Source organism: Dreissena polymorpha, chromosome 15 (genome assembly GCF_020536995.1).
Source record: "Dreissena polymorpha isolate Duluth1 chromosome 15, UMN_Dpol_1.0, whole genome shotgun sequence".
In the NCBI taxonomy this organism is placed as follows: Eukaryota; Metazoa; Mollusca; class Bivalvia; order Myida; family Dreissenidae; genus Dreissena; species Dreissena polymorpha.
In genome coordinates this window covers 7,789,464-7,802,972 of record NC_068369.1, presented here as the reverse complement: position 1 = coordinate 7,802,972, position 13,509 = coordinate 7,789,464, and the positions used below count along the sequence as shown (strand labels likewise).

Sequence of the window (13,509 nt, the reverse complement as noted above, 5' to 3'; positions counted from 1 at the left end):
AACGCTTTAGCCTACTGAGCTATTCCGCCGAGTACACATACTTGAAGTATTTTATACCTTATATAAGCAATCTTCGTAGTTTCACAAAATTTAACGACAAAAACAGAACTCTCCAAATTATTCAATCGTTTCGCGTTGCAACGCTTTATAATTTTTAGGTTTTAAAATCGTCAAAAGATGCATATAATGGCTATATTAGACTATGGTAAATGTTCAGTATTACTGTTTCCTCACAAATATCATAACTAAAACGAAAATTTGCGAATCTGAAACAATTTTTTTCAATTTTGTCAATTTACCAAAGCGTGAAAAGATCCCTTTAAGGCCCGAAGCTCGAGTTGACACCACGTTTCAAGTTGCGCTTAAAAGCACTGATGCAAAATATAATGATAAGATTAAAGATCGACACTTGTGTCTAATTGGCTGATAATTTAACATCGCGAGGTCACGCTAGATTCCGAAATCTCGGGAGATTTTAACACGAGCTGTTTGTCAAGTCTTTAATAAAGGAGAGAGCCACTCGACGCGATGATAAGATATTCATCTCTGAGGTTTAGTGTTTAGGTTTTTAGCAAACAAGTTGTGTAGGGCTTCGAATTTCAGGATTGTGTTTGTATAGCGCAAATACTGCAAGTCGGTGACAAGGATATTCGTTTATAGACAGGGATTTACACTGCGACGCGAATAAATTTGGAGATAAAAATGAAACAAGTGCAGCATAAATTGAAATTACGGACTCGTTAACAGGCCATCGATGAATGAGTGCCATTCATTCCGTGGCGATATAATTGCGTTAAATGTTTTCTGAAAGGATATAGACTGTTAAACCAAATGCTATATGATATGTGCAAACCAGAGATCGGGGATTCATAATAGCCGACCAGACGCCTTAATTTCTGGACTATGTTTGCTGAACGTGGCTCTGTGGAATAATGATGCTTTATTAGGTAAAGGGCGGTTTTTATATCTTATCTTAATTTCAAATTGGGGTATTTTAGAGCTAGACATTGATTCAATTAACGACTACTTATTTTCTGTTTAATGTACGCTATGTTTTACGGTGTTATCAGTTATGGTGATACTATATATCCGATATCAGTTTGGGGGTTTATTTCGATTACAGGAGCTGGAATACATATAGCGAGCCATTCGGTATTTATTTATTTGTGTTTTTTATTTTGTTACAAATTGTGCTTTTATGTACTAGTTGTATGTATTAATTTTTCATTTATTAAAGTGCCGCATCAAATTTAACTGAACATAAATGTTTAACCAAGAAAACTATGTAAACACAAAATACAGAAATATACATGAATCTATTCTTAAAAGGCGTGCTTACGGATATCTATTCAGTAACGACTCTAACAAGTTTGTGGGTGTTCACTGAACTGTTATTTTAGTATTTATTTCGCATCGCTTCTAAAGATAAACATGCACAGATTGCAATATGAGTAAAATCTACGAAACTTGTGTTCACATTAAAATGTTAATAAAACAGGTACCGAAAATGTATAAGACAGCTTGTCTCCATTTATGTCAAACTTTCAAGAGAGAATAGTCTTCAAAAGTGTGTGTTTTTCAGGGAACGCATTTTTTGTTTAAATGTACGTAATAGATAAAACAGAAGCTGACGCTTCTGTGAAAACATGATATTATAAAACACAAAGCAAATTACCAGTTTTGTTCATGTCATGTATATCGTTGGTGTTGTGTTATTAAAGTAGTGGATAAGAACACGGATTTCTCCCAAGAACGGATTTCTGGAGTTTTATTGTTTGTTTTGTTGGACTGTTTAGTCTGATGCTGATTTAATACTATTATCCGAATATTACACACAACCATTTACTTCTTTAAATAAATTTTAGTCTAAAGTAACAATGAACCATACGAGCACAATTTTAAAGTTGTATAAGAAAATTTACTCTGACAGGCATGTCACTTATATTGTCTCCTCGTTCTGAAATTAAATTTAAGTGATAAAGCCGCTATTGTTTTTCACCTCGATTTGGAAAGCATCACTGACAAGTAGAAAGTTTAATTGCTTGTTCGGTACATCTTAATTTATGTGTCTGATGCAGGTTGTATTTTTGCTTTTAAAATATGAAGCAGGTGTTATGTAAATTTAAAACCTCAGCCTGTTCAGTTATTATCAAGTGTTTCGTCTCTAACAGGATGCAAATAATTGCATAAGAAAGGCAATAAAAATAAACTTTAAAAAAAAACAGCTAAAGTATGGTTGTTCATTATTGGTTTAAGTTAGGTTAGCAACATAATAAGCTGGTCCATGTGGTCTTGTAAAAGAGATGTGGGGATATCGAAGATATCCCAAGTATGACAACATCTTAGAATAGTATTACTATATGCTTACAACCTCGTTGTGTCTGATGAACATATAGCTTCAAAGTACTAAGAAATTATCCGTCGACACCTGTTCTATGCTACTCTGAATTTCAGTTTCGCTGTTTTATGTACTTAATGTTTATATTGTGCTTCGAGTGAACGATCAATTAAGTTTACATATGATGTATAGTCACCTGTTGCATTTGCTTGTGGCGACAACGCCTACTGCGATATTCTGTTGTAGTGTAACACATGCCTAAATGGTTGTATGTGTGTATGTATATGTACACAGTAGGTGTGCATTTTATTCACATAATTATCTTCTGTGTTTCATTATAATTAGTAGGTGATAATTATATCTTTGATGATATGGTTTTATTTGAAGAACCAATGGATTTCCAAAAAGAATAAACGAAGCAGGGTTCATTGCACTCAGTTATGAAACCTACCAAACCAAAACAAAACTAAAACTATCATGAAATTCGCTATGTGTTGACAAATTAACATTCGCGTGCATTATTAGCCTCGGTCTTGGAAAACGGGGGTGAATTCTTATGTGTAAAGTATCAAGCCAGATTTGCCTGTGCAGTCTACACAGAATAATCAGGGACAAAACTTTCTGCCTTAAATGGATTTTCTCTAAGAAGATACTATCCTTAAACGAAAAATAACATTTAAGCGGAAAGTATCGTCCCTGATTAGCCTGTGTGGACTACACAGGCTAATGTGGGACGACACTTGACACATATGATTTCAAGCAGGGTCTCACAGAGCGAGGCTCATTGGCATTTGAGTTCCTACTTAACTGGAGACGTTAAGTAGAACATACATGAACTGTTGAACATTGTCAACATAAGCTGATGTCACCAAATCACACATGTTCCCATCTTTGTTGATGCCACACGGGCCAAATGTTTTGTGCACAACGTTATCACCCGCTTTTATCTTATCTCCGAGGACTTCAATTAATCACCGGGACCTCCATTAATCTCCGGTATCGCTTCGAACCCTGTCTTGAGCTTAAAAGAGTATGTCGTGCGCTCCGTAGACTTTTCATACATTTCGTCAGGCCCATTGAAAGATCTTCCCCTATCACCAAGATCAGAGTTCGTATTGCCTGTGATCAGATATCGCGGTTGTCTTTAATCCACTGATTATTTTATATTGCATGATTCGGAATCCGCTATCGCTGTGCGATCTTCAAAGATATTGTTAATGCCCTGTTTATTAAACGATATGTTCGATAGATTTAGAACAATGACGGTACTGAAAATTTATATTTACATAAATTATAATTACAAGTAGACTTGAAAAAACTTTGAAAAATATAATACTTTTTATTTTGATGTCAAAGGGTGGTACTTCGTAATGTTTGTGAAATAAGTATTTCTTTGTAATTTAGTTCATGTTTAGGTAAATATGGTGATTTAATAACAACTGATATGTTTATAACAAAATAATATAAATGGACCATGCTCTGTGAAAAGGGTGTTTAATGCGCATGTGCGTTAAGTGTCGCTCCAGATAAGCCTGTGCAGTCCGCACAGGCTTATCAGGACGACACCTTCGCCTTTATGGTATTTTTGTTTGCAGAAAGTCTCTTCTTAGCAAAAATCAAGTTAAGGCGGAAAGTATCGTCCCTGATAAGCCTGTGTGGGCAGTCTAATCTTAAACCCCCTTTTCACAGAGCCCGGCTCAATTTTTAGGTCATAGATTGTTAAAACATGAGATTTTCCACATTGAAAACTGCCATTAACATTGATTTGATCTGGATACGCTTTGTGTCTTACATTTGAGGTCCGCGCTCAGGCGAAACCGGGCATTTGCTTAAAGTATCGTCCCAGATTAACCTGCTAATCAGGTACGATACTCTCCGCTTTAAAAGAATTTTTCGTTTAAAGGAATCATTTTCTAAACGAAAATCCTGTAAAAACGGAAATGATCTTCCCTGATTAGCTTGTGCGGACTACAAAGGCTGATATTGGACGACACTTTTCGCAGATAAATTAAGCCCTGTTTTCACAGAACGAGGCACATTTACTGTCTGTTTTGATCCGAATCCGCTTTGTGTCTTTAATTTAACCCATTTATGCCTAGCGTCTTGAAAAAAAGGCCTTGGCAAACAGCGTAGACCCAGATGAGACGCCGCACGCTGTTTGCTTAAAGGAATTTCTGTAAGAAATATTCTAAATATAGAAATAAGTATACTAGACACCCCTAAGTTTGGAAATAAATTGATCCAATTAAGAAGGTTTAGAGAGAGTCCACTAGGCATAAATGGGTTAATTTAATATTCAGCAGGTCGGATAATACATAATATTTGGTTCATTGTGTGTGTACATTCGCTGATTTGTTACCGGGTATTCGTTAGTCAAATCGTGTGTTGTTAACTCTGTTCCATTTTTATCGATGGATTAATCATTTATGTTTTGTTTCATGCCATTGTTGGCTTTTAATGGTATAAGTATCGCTTCAAACGTTCTTTGGTTGATTTTATAATCTGAAAAAAACTCGCTATTTCGTTTGCACTATCATTCAAACAAGGACGATAGAAGATTCGCCCTTTAACCCATTTATGCCAAGTGGACTCTCCCATCCTTCTAAATTGGTTCAAATTATTTCCAAAATTAGGGATGTCTATTATATTTATTTCTATATTTAGAATATTTCTTACAGAAATTCCTTTAAGCAAACAGCGCAGACCCTGATGAGACGCCGCATGATCCAGACCCTGATGAGACGCCGCATCATGCGGTGTCTCATCAGGATCTACGCTGTTTGACAAGGCCTTTTTTCTAGACCATAGGCATTAATGGGTTAAATGGAAAGAATCTTAAAGTAAAAAGCACTTCCTGTGCTAAGAAAACAGTTACCAAAACTGTAATTGCTGCCACGTTCGATTGAAACGTCTGCATCATATCGTGCGTTCATTTGCTGGATATTTATGTTTTGTAGCAAACAACAAGCAGCACTCAGTAATTTTAAATCTGCGTATGAATATTGTCATTAACACAAGATTTTGATGTTGATAAATAGCGACGTTAATGCTTCGTTTATGAACGTAACGCTTGAAATGCGGCACATCAGTAGACGTTGTGGCGAAAATATTCTGTGTCATAGCTTCTGCTAAACTATGCAATATCTTAGCTTTGGAATGTTAAGATGACGTGTACTGAAACAAGTTAGACGTCATTTAAGCAGCTTTTATACAAATGCATGTATTACACATGGATTATGGGTGGTATGCTATATAAATGAGCCTCGCTCTGGGAAACGGGGTTTTAATGCATGTGCTTAAAGTGTAGCCCCATATTAGCCAGTCGGGTCCACACATGCCAGTCAGGGACGACACTTCGCCAAACTGGATTTTCGCTAAGAAGAGGCTTTTTTTTAACGTTATACCATAAAAGCGGACACGGTCGTCCCTGATTAAAATATGCGAACGGCTCATGATAACCTAGGTCGACACTGTACCCACATGCATTAATCTACGTTTTCCCATGCAATTGTCGTTGTTTGGCCTGGCAATGTAAACTCAGCTCTGTGTATAATAGAACACACCTATAAACATCATAACTCAGCGTCCAGTGATGCTTTCACGTGCTATGTTTTACAATCGAATTACATTAATCTTATTGATCAAACAGTGCGCCAAGACAAGCCGCGTTGTCTGCATTGTTTCAAATGTGAAATGCTTTAACTGTATAAGTGCACACGTGCTTAAAATTGCCATATCATCAATGTGCAAAAATGGCTGTATAAGGGGTATACGAATTTAAGGTAAAGTTTTTTATTTTTTTATGTCAACTTTAAGGCGGAGTCTGTGTGTTTCATGCGATCGTTTAGGATTTTATTGAAACAAAAAATCTCAATTATATTGTGAATGTAAACTTGAGCGTGTGTTAGTATTTATAAAGACTTTAGTGGGCATTAAAATAACACATATTCAAATTTAGACGACAAATTAAGTTGGTTGTGTGAATGTCGAATATGCAGTTTAAGCACAATATGTGTTCTGGTGTGTTGAAACGTGTATGAATACAATACACGCATAGTAAATATATGAGTCCTGCTCTGGGAAAAGGGGGGTTTGATGCACGTGCGTAAAGTGTCGTCCCAGATTAGTCTGTACAATATCCACTGCCTAATCAGGGACGAAACTTTCCGCTATAATTGTATTTTTCCTTTAAAGAAAGTCTCTTCTTAGCAAAAATCAAGTTTATGCGGAAAGTGTCGTTCCTGATTAGACTGCACAGGCTAATCTGGGACGACACTTTACGCACATGCATTAAACCCCCTTTTTTCACAGAGCATGGTCCATATATTTGTCAAGTAATGTGTCTATTTAAGCGCTTGGAATGCAAATTTTAAATTTATCAGTTATATAGTTTCTACTTACATGAAGAAAAATCGAAGCACATGAGTCGCGCTCTGGGAAAACCTGACTTAATGCATGTTCGTAGAGTGTCGCCCCAGAGCAGTCTGTGCAGTCCGCTTAGGTTCATCGGGAACGACCCTTTACGCTGTTATGGATTTTTTTGTGTACATTTATTCTTTTCCAAATGAAAAACCCAGTGTAAGCGGAAAAGGTCGTCCCTGATTAGCTGTTGAAGACTTCATGGGCTAATCTTGGATGACTCTGTCTGCACATGCATTATGCCCCGTTTTCCCATAGCGCCGATATCTTAATCGATTTTAACTTTGTTGTATGGTCGCGCACTGGTGAAACGTGGTGATAACGCAGTGTATCTCAACCTGTTAATGGGATAATTGACTGTCAAACTGTGAAGAGCAATTAGCAAGGCTATTGTTTTACGGCAGACGGGAAGTCGCTAATTCGTAACTTCCGTTTAAAATATAGTTTCATTTAAACTTAAATTACTCTCAAGTTCTATTTTAGGTAATACAAGAACGTAATTACTTCAGGTAATGGTCGTTAATTAACATGTCTCTTCCTCTTATAAAAGTACACATATACTGGTAGATATGACACGTGGAAAATGGCATCGTTGAGGTAAATTGTTTGCATAACAACAAAAACGTGAATTTGAATACCACCCACGATAATCAGTTTTAAGGAAGTAAACATATTGAAACACAAATTAGCTTCTTTGTCTGATTTTGCTTAATCAACTGTGTTATTTGTTTTTGTTTCCAAAAGTGCAACACAGCTCATCCGCCATTTTACGCGACGTCTTTAATTATTTACTTTACATTTTCAAACATTTAAATAAAATTCTTTAGATTACCTGAAGATATTACTGGAATATGGTCCAGCTATGGTTTTGTAGAATCCAACACTCGAATACTGTGTACACAAACTATTTATTTCAGGGGAAAAAACGGGGATGGGCTTATTCGTTTTTGGCGTTGAGTGTTCTCCTTGTTTGAACAGTTTAAATTTCTTTGCAACTGAGAAGTGTCTTGAGGTTTTACAACCACGCATTTGTACGGGTTTAGTTTTTACAGCACATACCCTCATTTGATACACCGAGCAATTGCGACGAACCGGTATTTCTACTTGCTGCAGAAAATTTAATGGACGTTTAACTCCATCATGGCGAAGATTATAATTTGCATTTTATGATAAAATAATTGGGGAAAGGATATTACTTGAATAATTTACTACGGCTGGATGACTTAGAACACGAACATAACAGTGCGGTCGATGGTTCGTCTGGTTTTGCTCCAAATCACGCGTTTCTCACCAGATGTCGCTAAAAGTTACATGTACTTTAAAAGAATATGACGTATAAAATACGATATGATTTATACATTAAATTCTTTATAAATATCGGAGAATCTTATCTTACAGTATTATTAGTGCATCGTCGGCTTTAGCTAAAAGGCGACCTTGTGTATAAGAATATTATATTATTGTAAGTGATACTGTGAACAGCATCTTGAAGCCTCAGGTCAAGCGTTGTGAAATAGTGTTGTAAAATGCTCATATTTTCTATTTCCAGTAACGGATGTTGGTTGTCTCTTGGTTCCCGGCCTTACTGACGGAAGTCGCGCCAGATGACGGGAGCCAGCAGCAGCATCCCCAGCAAGATGTTCCGCTGGTTGAAGGACAAAAAGAATCGGAAACAGGACCGGAAGCAACGACCCGAAGACGACTACGGGTTCAGAAAGCGTCAGATAATTCTCCAGGAAACTGAAAACGGACATAGCGTCATCATCAAGGATGACGAAACGACTGTAGTTTACCCACAAAGCTTTTGTAAATTCCACTTCCGGGCACGGATGCCCACTCCAGTCCAGAATGTGAAAGAAACGTCGTCCCACATTTATGACGAAATTCCAGAAAGCATTGTTCGAAATCGTCTGGGTGTAGGTGCGAGCCACGTTAATGATGCGGACTTGATCAAAGATACCCGTGCTGCGACCGCGCCTATGTTGAATTCTAGAGTAGATTTAAACAATGCAATAGAAGTCGGTCCGTACTTAATTGTGCCAATAGTCAATCCGAATACCGGAACTAAGAATGGCGATGTAGAAATATTTAAGAGAAACAGTGACCCATGCGGAAAGAACGCTGACTTTCCTATATGTCATTGTCAAGAAATCGGGTGTTTTGAGTGTAAGGTCACTGACCTCAGGAACGACCCATCTCAAACATGGAGTTCGCAGATTCCAGGAGACGCCATAAAAGACGCTAAGATCGTTCTTACCCGCTGCGTGAAGTCGAAACAAGGATTAAAAGACGCTACCAACGTTCAACCGGAAAATGAAGTCCTTCGTTCAGACCTGTGTTCAAATTCAAACGGTGCTCAAAGTCAAAACAATACGCAATGTGCTTTCAGGATATTTGCGGACTCCCCTAGTAATGACAGCAATTCACGGACATTGACGCCTGTTTCGTCCCCGCAAACTCCCGACAACCTGTCGGACAGACCCGAATCATGTGCAATAACCGACGACGAAATCGTAGCAACCGAAAAGGAGGCAAAAGACATTTCTAGTACTTCACCAAAGCCTAAAAGTGCATTTCGATTGAAGGAACATGACGGAAACGAAACCGGATATGAATATGATCTCAGTACTTCCGGTGGAAGTGCGCAGTCGCGAGACGGTGAGCGCGTGACAGACCGGAAAGACTATGAGGACTATCTTTCAAAAATCGAGTCAAATCTCCTTCATAAACAGAATGTGCGAAAAATAGTGCACGGCATAGACAATATAAACATTGACAATTGTGCTGAAAACTGCGATAGCAGTGACATAGCATCCATGACGTATGTTTCTAGTCTGTCTGAATATTCATCCGCGACGAGTCACATTAGCGGTAATTCGGCCGACAATTCGTGCTCCGACGAAAGCAGTGGATATTTCGAATGTTTGGACAAAACACCAGGTGCTATAACTAAAACTAGGTGCAGTCCAAACAGCAAACAGCGAACTGGTTTAGAACGCTCACTATCAATGCCTTCCGAGCGACAACCCTCGAAGAAAAAGGTGTCCAAAAGGCACAAAGACAAATCTATAAGTAAGACGAATGCAACAAAAACTGACCGCAGTAAATCGTTTGATTCGCGAATTTACAAAGCGCTTTCTGATGAGGATAGAGAACTCTACAAATTTCCGTCCGCTTCAAACACCGGAAGTTCTGTGAGGTCGAGGCACGGGCGGGGGAAACCGGTCCCGTTGGCCCCTCAACCCACGCCTGTATATATGGACCCTTATAGGGGCAAATCGCGGAGCCATAATAGACTTCTGGGGGATCTTATTCGCATGAATTATGACAAGCAGCTGTTCTTTCATTAAGCAGCTGTTCTTTTATCAAGCAGCTGTTAATTTATTATTATTTTATATAATTGATCCTCGCTTTGGGATAACAGGGTTTGATGCATGTGTGTAAAGTGTCATCCCAGAACAGCATGTGCAGTTTGAGGGAATGATCTTCGTAGGGAAAATCTAGTTTAGACGGAAAGTGTTGTTCAGTTTCCCAGAGCGAGTGTCAACTATTTTGTTATATTTTGCCTACTGAAAACTACTACAAAACGTGTGTTAAATGATCTAAAAAAATTGTCTCGCATACTTATTCGAGCATTCTTAAAATTGATTGCATAAATTTATTTCAACAATATTATCAATAGCTCTAATTAATGACGTACAAGGTATGGCAATAATCACACTAAAGGACACACCAAACTATATTTACTATGTATGCGTAAAAGACATTTAGAATGTCTCTAATTAGTTTCGTTTTCGAAATTTGAATGGCATAAAATGTTGTCTCCATAAATTCACATCATTTCGTTAATACATTTTAGCCACAAATGTTTTGCTTAAACGATACGCTTATATTTCTTTTGTAACGGATGATGGTCGATTACACACATTATATAAATATTTTTTAAGGAAAACTTATATTTAAATCACTAGTATACCGTTTCGTATGCCTTAATGCATGTAAAAACAAACGTCAAGTCCAAACAGGTCTTGTTATGCAAAGTTGTGTCATCGTTACTTAAAGGGACTTTTTCATAGACGAAAGAAACTGCATTTTTCATTTTTCCACAAATTCAATAACTAAAAGAACACTGAACACTAAGGAGCGAAATAAAACTAATTAGTTGGAGTCATTCTGGAAAAAAGTTTTCGTTTATGAGTAATTGTCATAAAAAATTAATAAAATAATGAAGCGTTACATACGCGAAATGATTGATAATTTTTTATATAAACTAAAGGCATATCATTATTTGATATAAGTTAAAGTCCGGATGGCCAGGTGTTTAAGATAACTCCAAAGGTATGAGGATCGAGTCCAGTTGGGAATGAAATCCATGAACGGGAGAAACTTATTTGTTTTATAATAGTAGTGTTTTCAATTGAAGCCCGTTAGTTCCGATTTTAAACTTTGTCGATTTCAACCATTTTATGACAAACTTAGAAAATGACAACAATGTGAACAAGTTTCTTTAATGTAAATTCTTGACATAAGCCAGTTATATGCAGCTTATTTGGACTGAGCGGTATTATGCATGTAAACAAATGAAATGAAAACAACTTATATTTTATATAAGACACTCTGTTTTCATTTTAATTTATGTTCAAATGACACTTATTTATGTCTTCCAAGAGACGTGTTCATGTTAATAAATCATTGTAAACCACTGATTTTATTTATTTTGAGCCTGTCCTCCATCGATCAAACCACATCAAAGTGCACCACAGATGCGCTGCCGTCTTGAGCTCATTAATTATCTTGTGCGGATACGACCTGTGCATAATAATTGCATGGTAACATACGAGCGGGCATTGATTATAATATTTTTTGTTTAAAAGATCAATCAAAATGAAAGTCTAATGTATTGATGTCGAGTCAGGTGTTAGTTCGTTGCCATGTTATACTCGTTTGTTTATGTATTCGCCTTTTAAAAAAAACGATGGAATCACTCATTGGAATCGATGTCTAATTATCGTGTCCCTCGCCAGTATGCGAATTTATGATCACCGCGAAGATATACCAACTTAAACTTCAATTAATGACGGGTTCCAATTCATTCACATGTATAAGTACAAAGTTAACTATTCGAAATCAGTCCGAATTTTAGCCCACCTCTGCCATGCACAGCGGGCTTTCGGGACCGCTTTTTGTCCGTCTCGCCTTGTCCGGTAACAGTTTATTAAAATCTCCTATAAGCTAAGCTTGCACATATGATAATGAACATTTACAGGAAATATCCTGGGCTCACTATCTTTCAAACGTGTTCATTACTTTCGGTCCGCTGCATATGTAACTTACGTCACCAGAGTTAAAATACATAATAACAAATAAACAAATGAGTCGTGTTCTGAGAAAACTGTGCATAACGCATGTGCGTAAAGTGTCGTCCCATATTAACTGTGCAGTCCGCACAGGCTAATCAGGGACGACACTTTCCGCTTTTATGGTATTTTTATTTTCAAGGAAGTCCCTCCTTACCGAAAATCAAGTTTATGCGGACAGTGTCGTCCCTGATTAGCCTGTGCGGACTGCACAGGCTAATGTGGGACAACAATTAACGCACATGCATTTAGCCTAGTTTTCTCAGAACACGACTCAAATCTTCTGAGCAAAAGGTGATCATGGTGAGATTTTGTGGTCATCTTTTGACGAAGGTTTTTTATCACCTTTTGTCCGTATTTCGCCGTCCATAATGATGTGTGCGTCATCAACATTTACCTTGTGTATACTCTAGGGGACAAATATATCGCCCAATATCCACGTATTCTGAACATTTGGTCCAATGATATTTTGGCCAAGTTCGAAACCAGGTCAACAGAAATAAGAACAAGGTCTCTAGGTCAAATTCAGAAAAAAAGGCCACACTCTAGAGATTTTTTTTTTCGCCAAAGTATCCCGAAACTTACTCAGGGTACTTGGTCTGATGATATCTCAGTCGAACTTGCCCATGTATCATTAGAACAAATGTTCTAAGCAAGCGACATTATGATCGGGTAAAGATGCGACTTCTATAGTGTTCACAACGTTTCACTTAAGCAATATAAATATACAATCTTCGCCAATCCTGTTTTCAAGGTTTCAGACCCATTTTCGAATTCGGCCAATATATCGTAAGAAAAAGTTTTAGAAAGTTTAATGATGATTTGGCAAAAAATGTTACTTCCAGCAACACGCTGTATCGCCCCCTGACTTCTATGTTTTCCAACGGACCGTTAAAATGATCCAGTTTTGAAATTGGCCGAGATATAATTGCAATTGATGATCTTACATGTTTTAATGAAGATGTTCGCAAGATAGATGGTTACGACAAACGACGGACAACGCCCGCCGGAAAACGCACGACGGACAACGCACGACGGACGATGGCCGACGGAAAAATGTGATCATAAAAGCTCACCACGAGAACGTTGAATTCAGGAATGATAAACAGTTATTAAAAACAAGAAATATCTTTAAAAAAGATATACGGCGTTGATTGTGGTCGATGTTTATGAACGATCAAAAGTTATCTCTATGAGATAAAAAGTAGCGGATGCCTTTTTTCTGCGCAGTTCTTAGCTACATCACAAGCAAATCAATTACGGGGTGTTGCGCCAGATTTCGTGGCTTATTTTGCTTTATGTGATATTATTACTCAGATATCTATATTTACAGAATAGAAAAACACAAGAAACATGAAAATAAACGAGTGCATATAGGTCAGCCGGCAATACTCG

General features: G+C 37.4%; 1 protein-coding gene across 6 annotated transcripts in view; it reads left to right on the top strand.

Moving 5' to 3' along the window:
- LOC127859306 (uncharacterized) overlaps window positions 1-11,459 on the top strand; it is a 55,098-nt gene extending 43,639 nt beyond the window's left edge. For 3 of the 6 annotated variants that reach the window (XM_052396569.1, XM_052396572.1, XM_052396573.1), the window contains exon 2: window positions 8,307-11,459. In XM_052396569.1, the coding sequence (XP_052252529.1) occupies window positions 8,362-10,107 (1,746 nt within the window). In that variant the 5' untranslated portion in view covers window positions 8,307-8,361 and the 3' untranslated portion in view covers window positions 10,108-11,459. Of the gene's footprint in view, window positions 1-339; window positions 948-1,005; window positions 1,153-7,855; window positions 8,012-8,306 lie in introns of those variants that run through there. The other 3 variants (XM_052396567.1, XM_052396568.1, XM_052396570.1) reach the window with 3 other exon arrangements.
- Window positions 11,460-13,509: the final 2,050 nt, after the last annotated feature.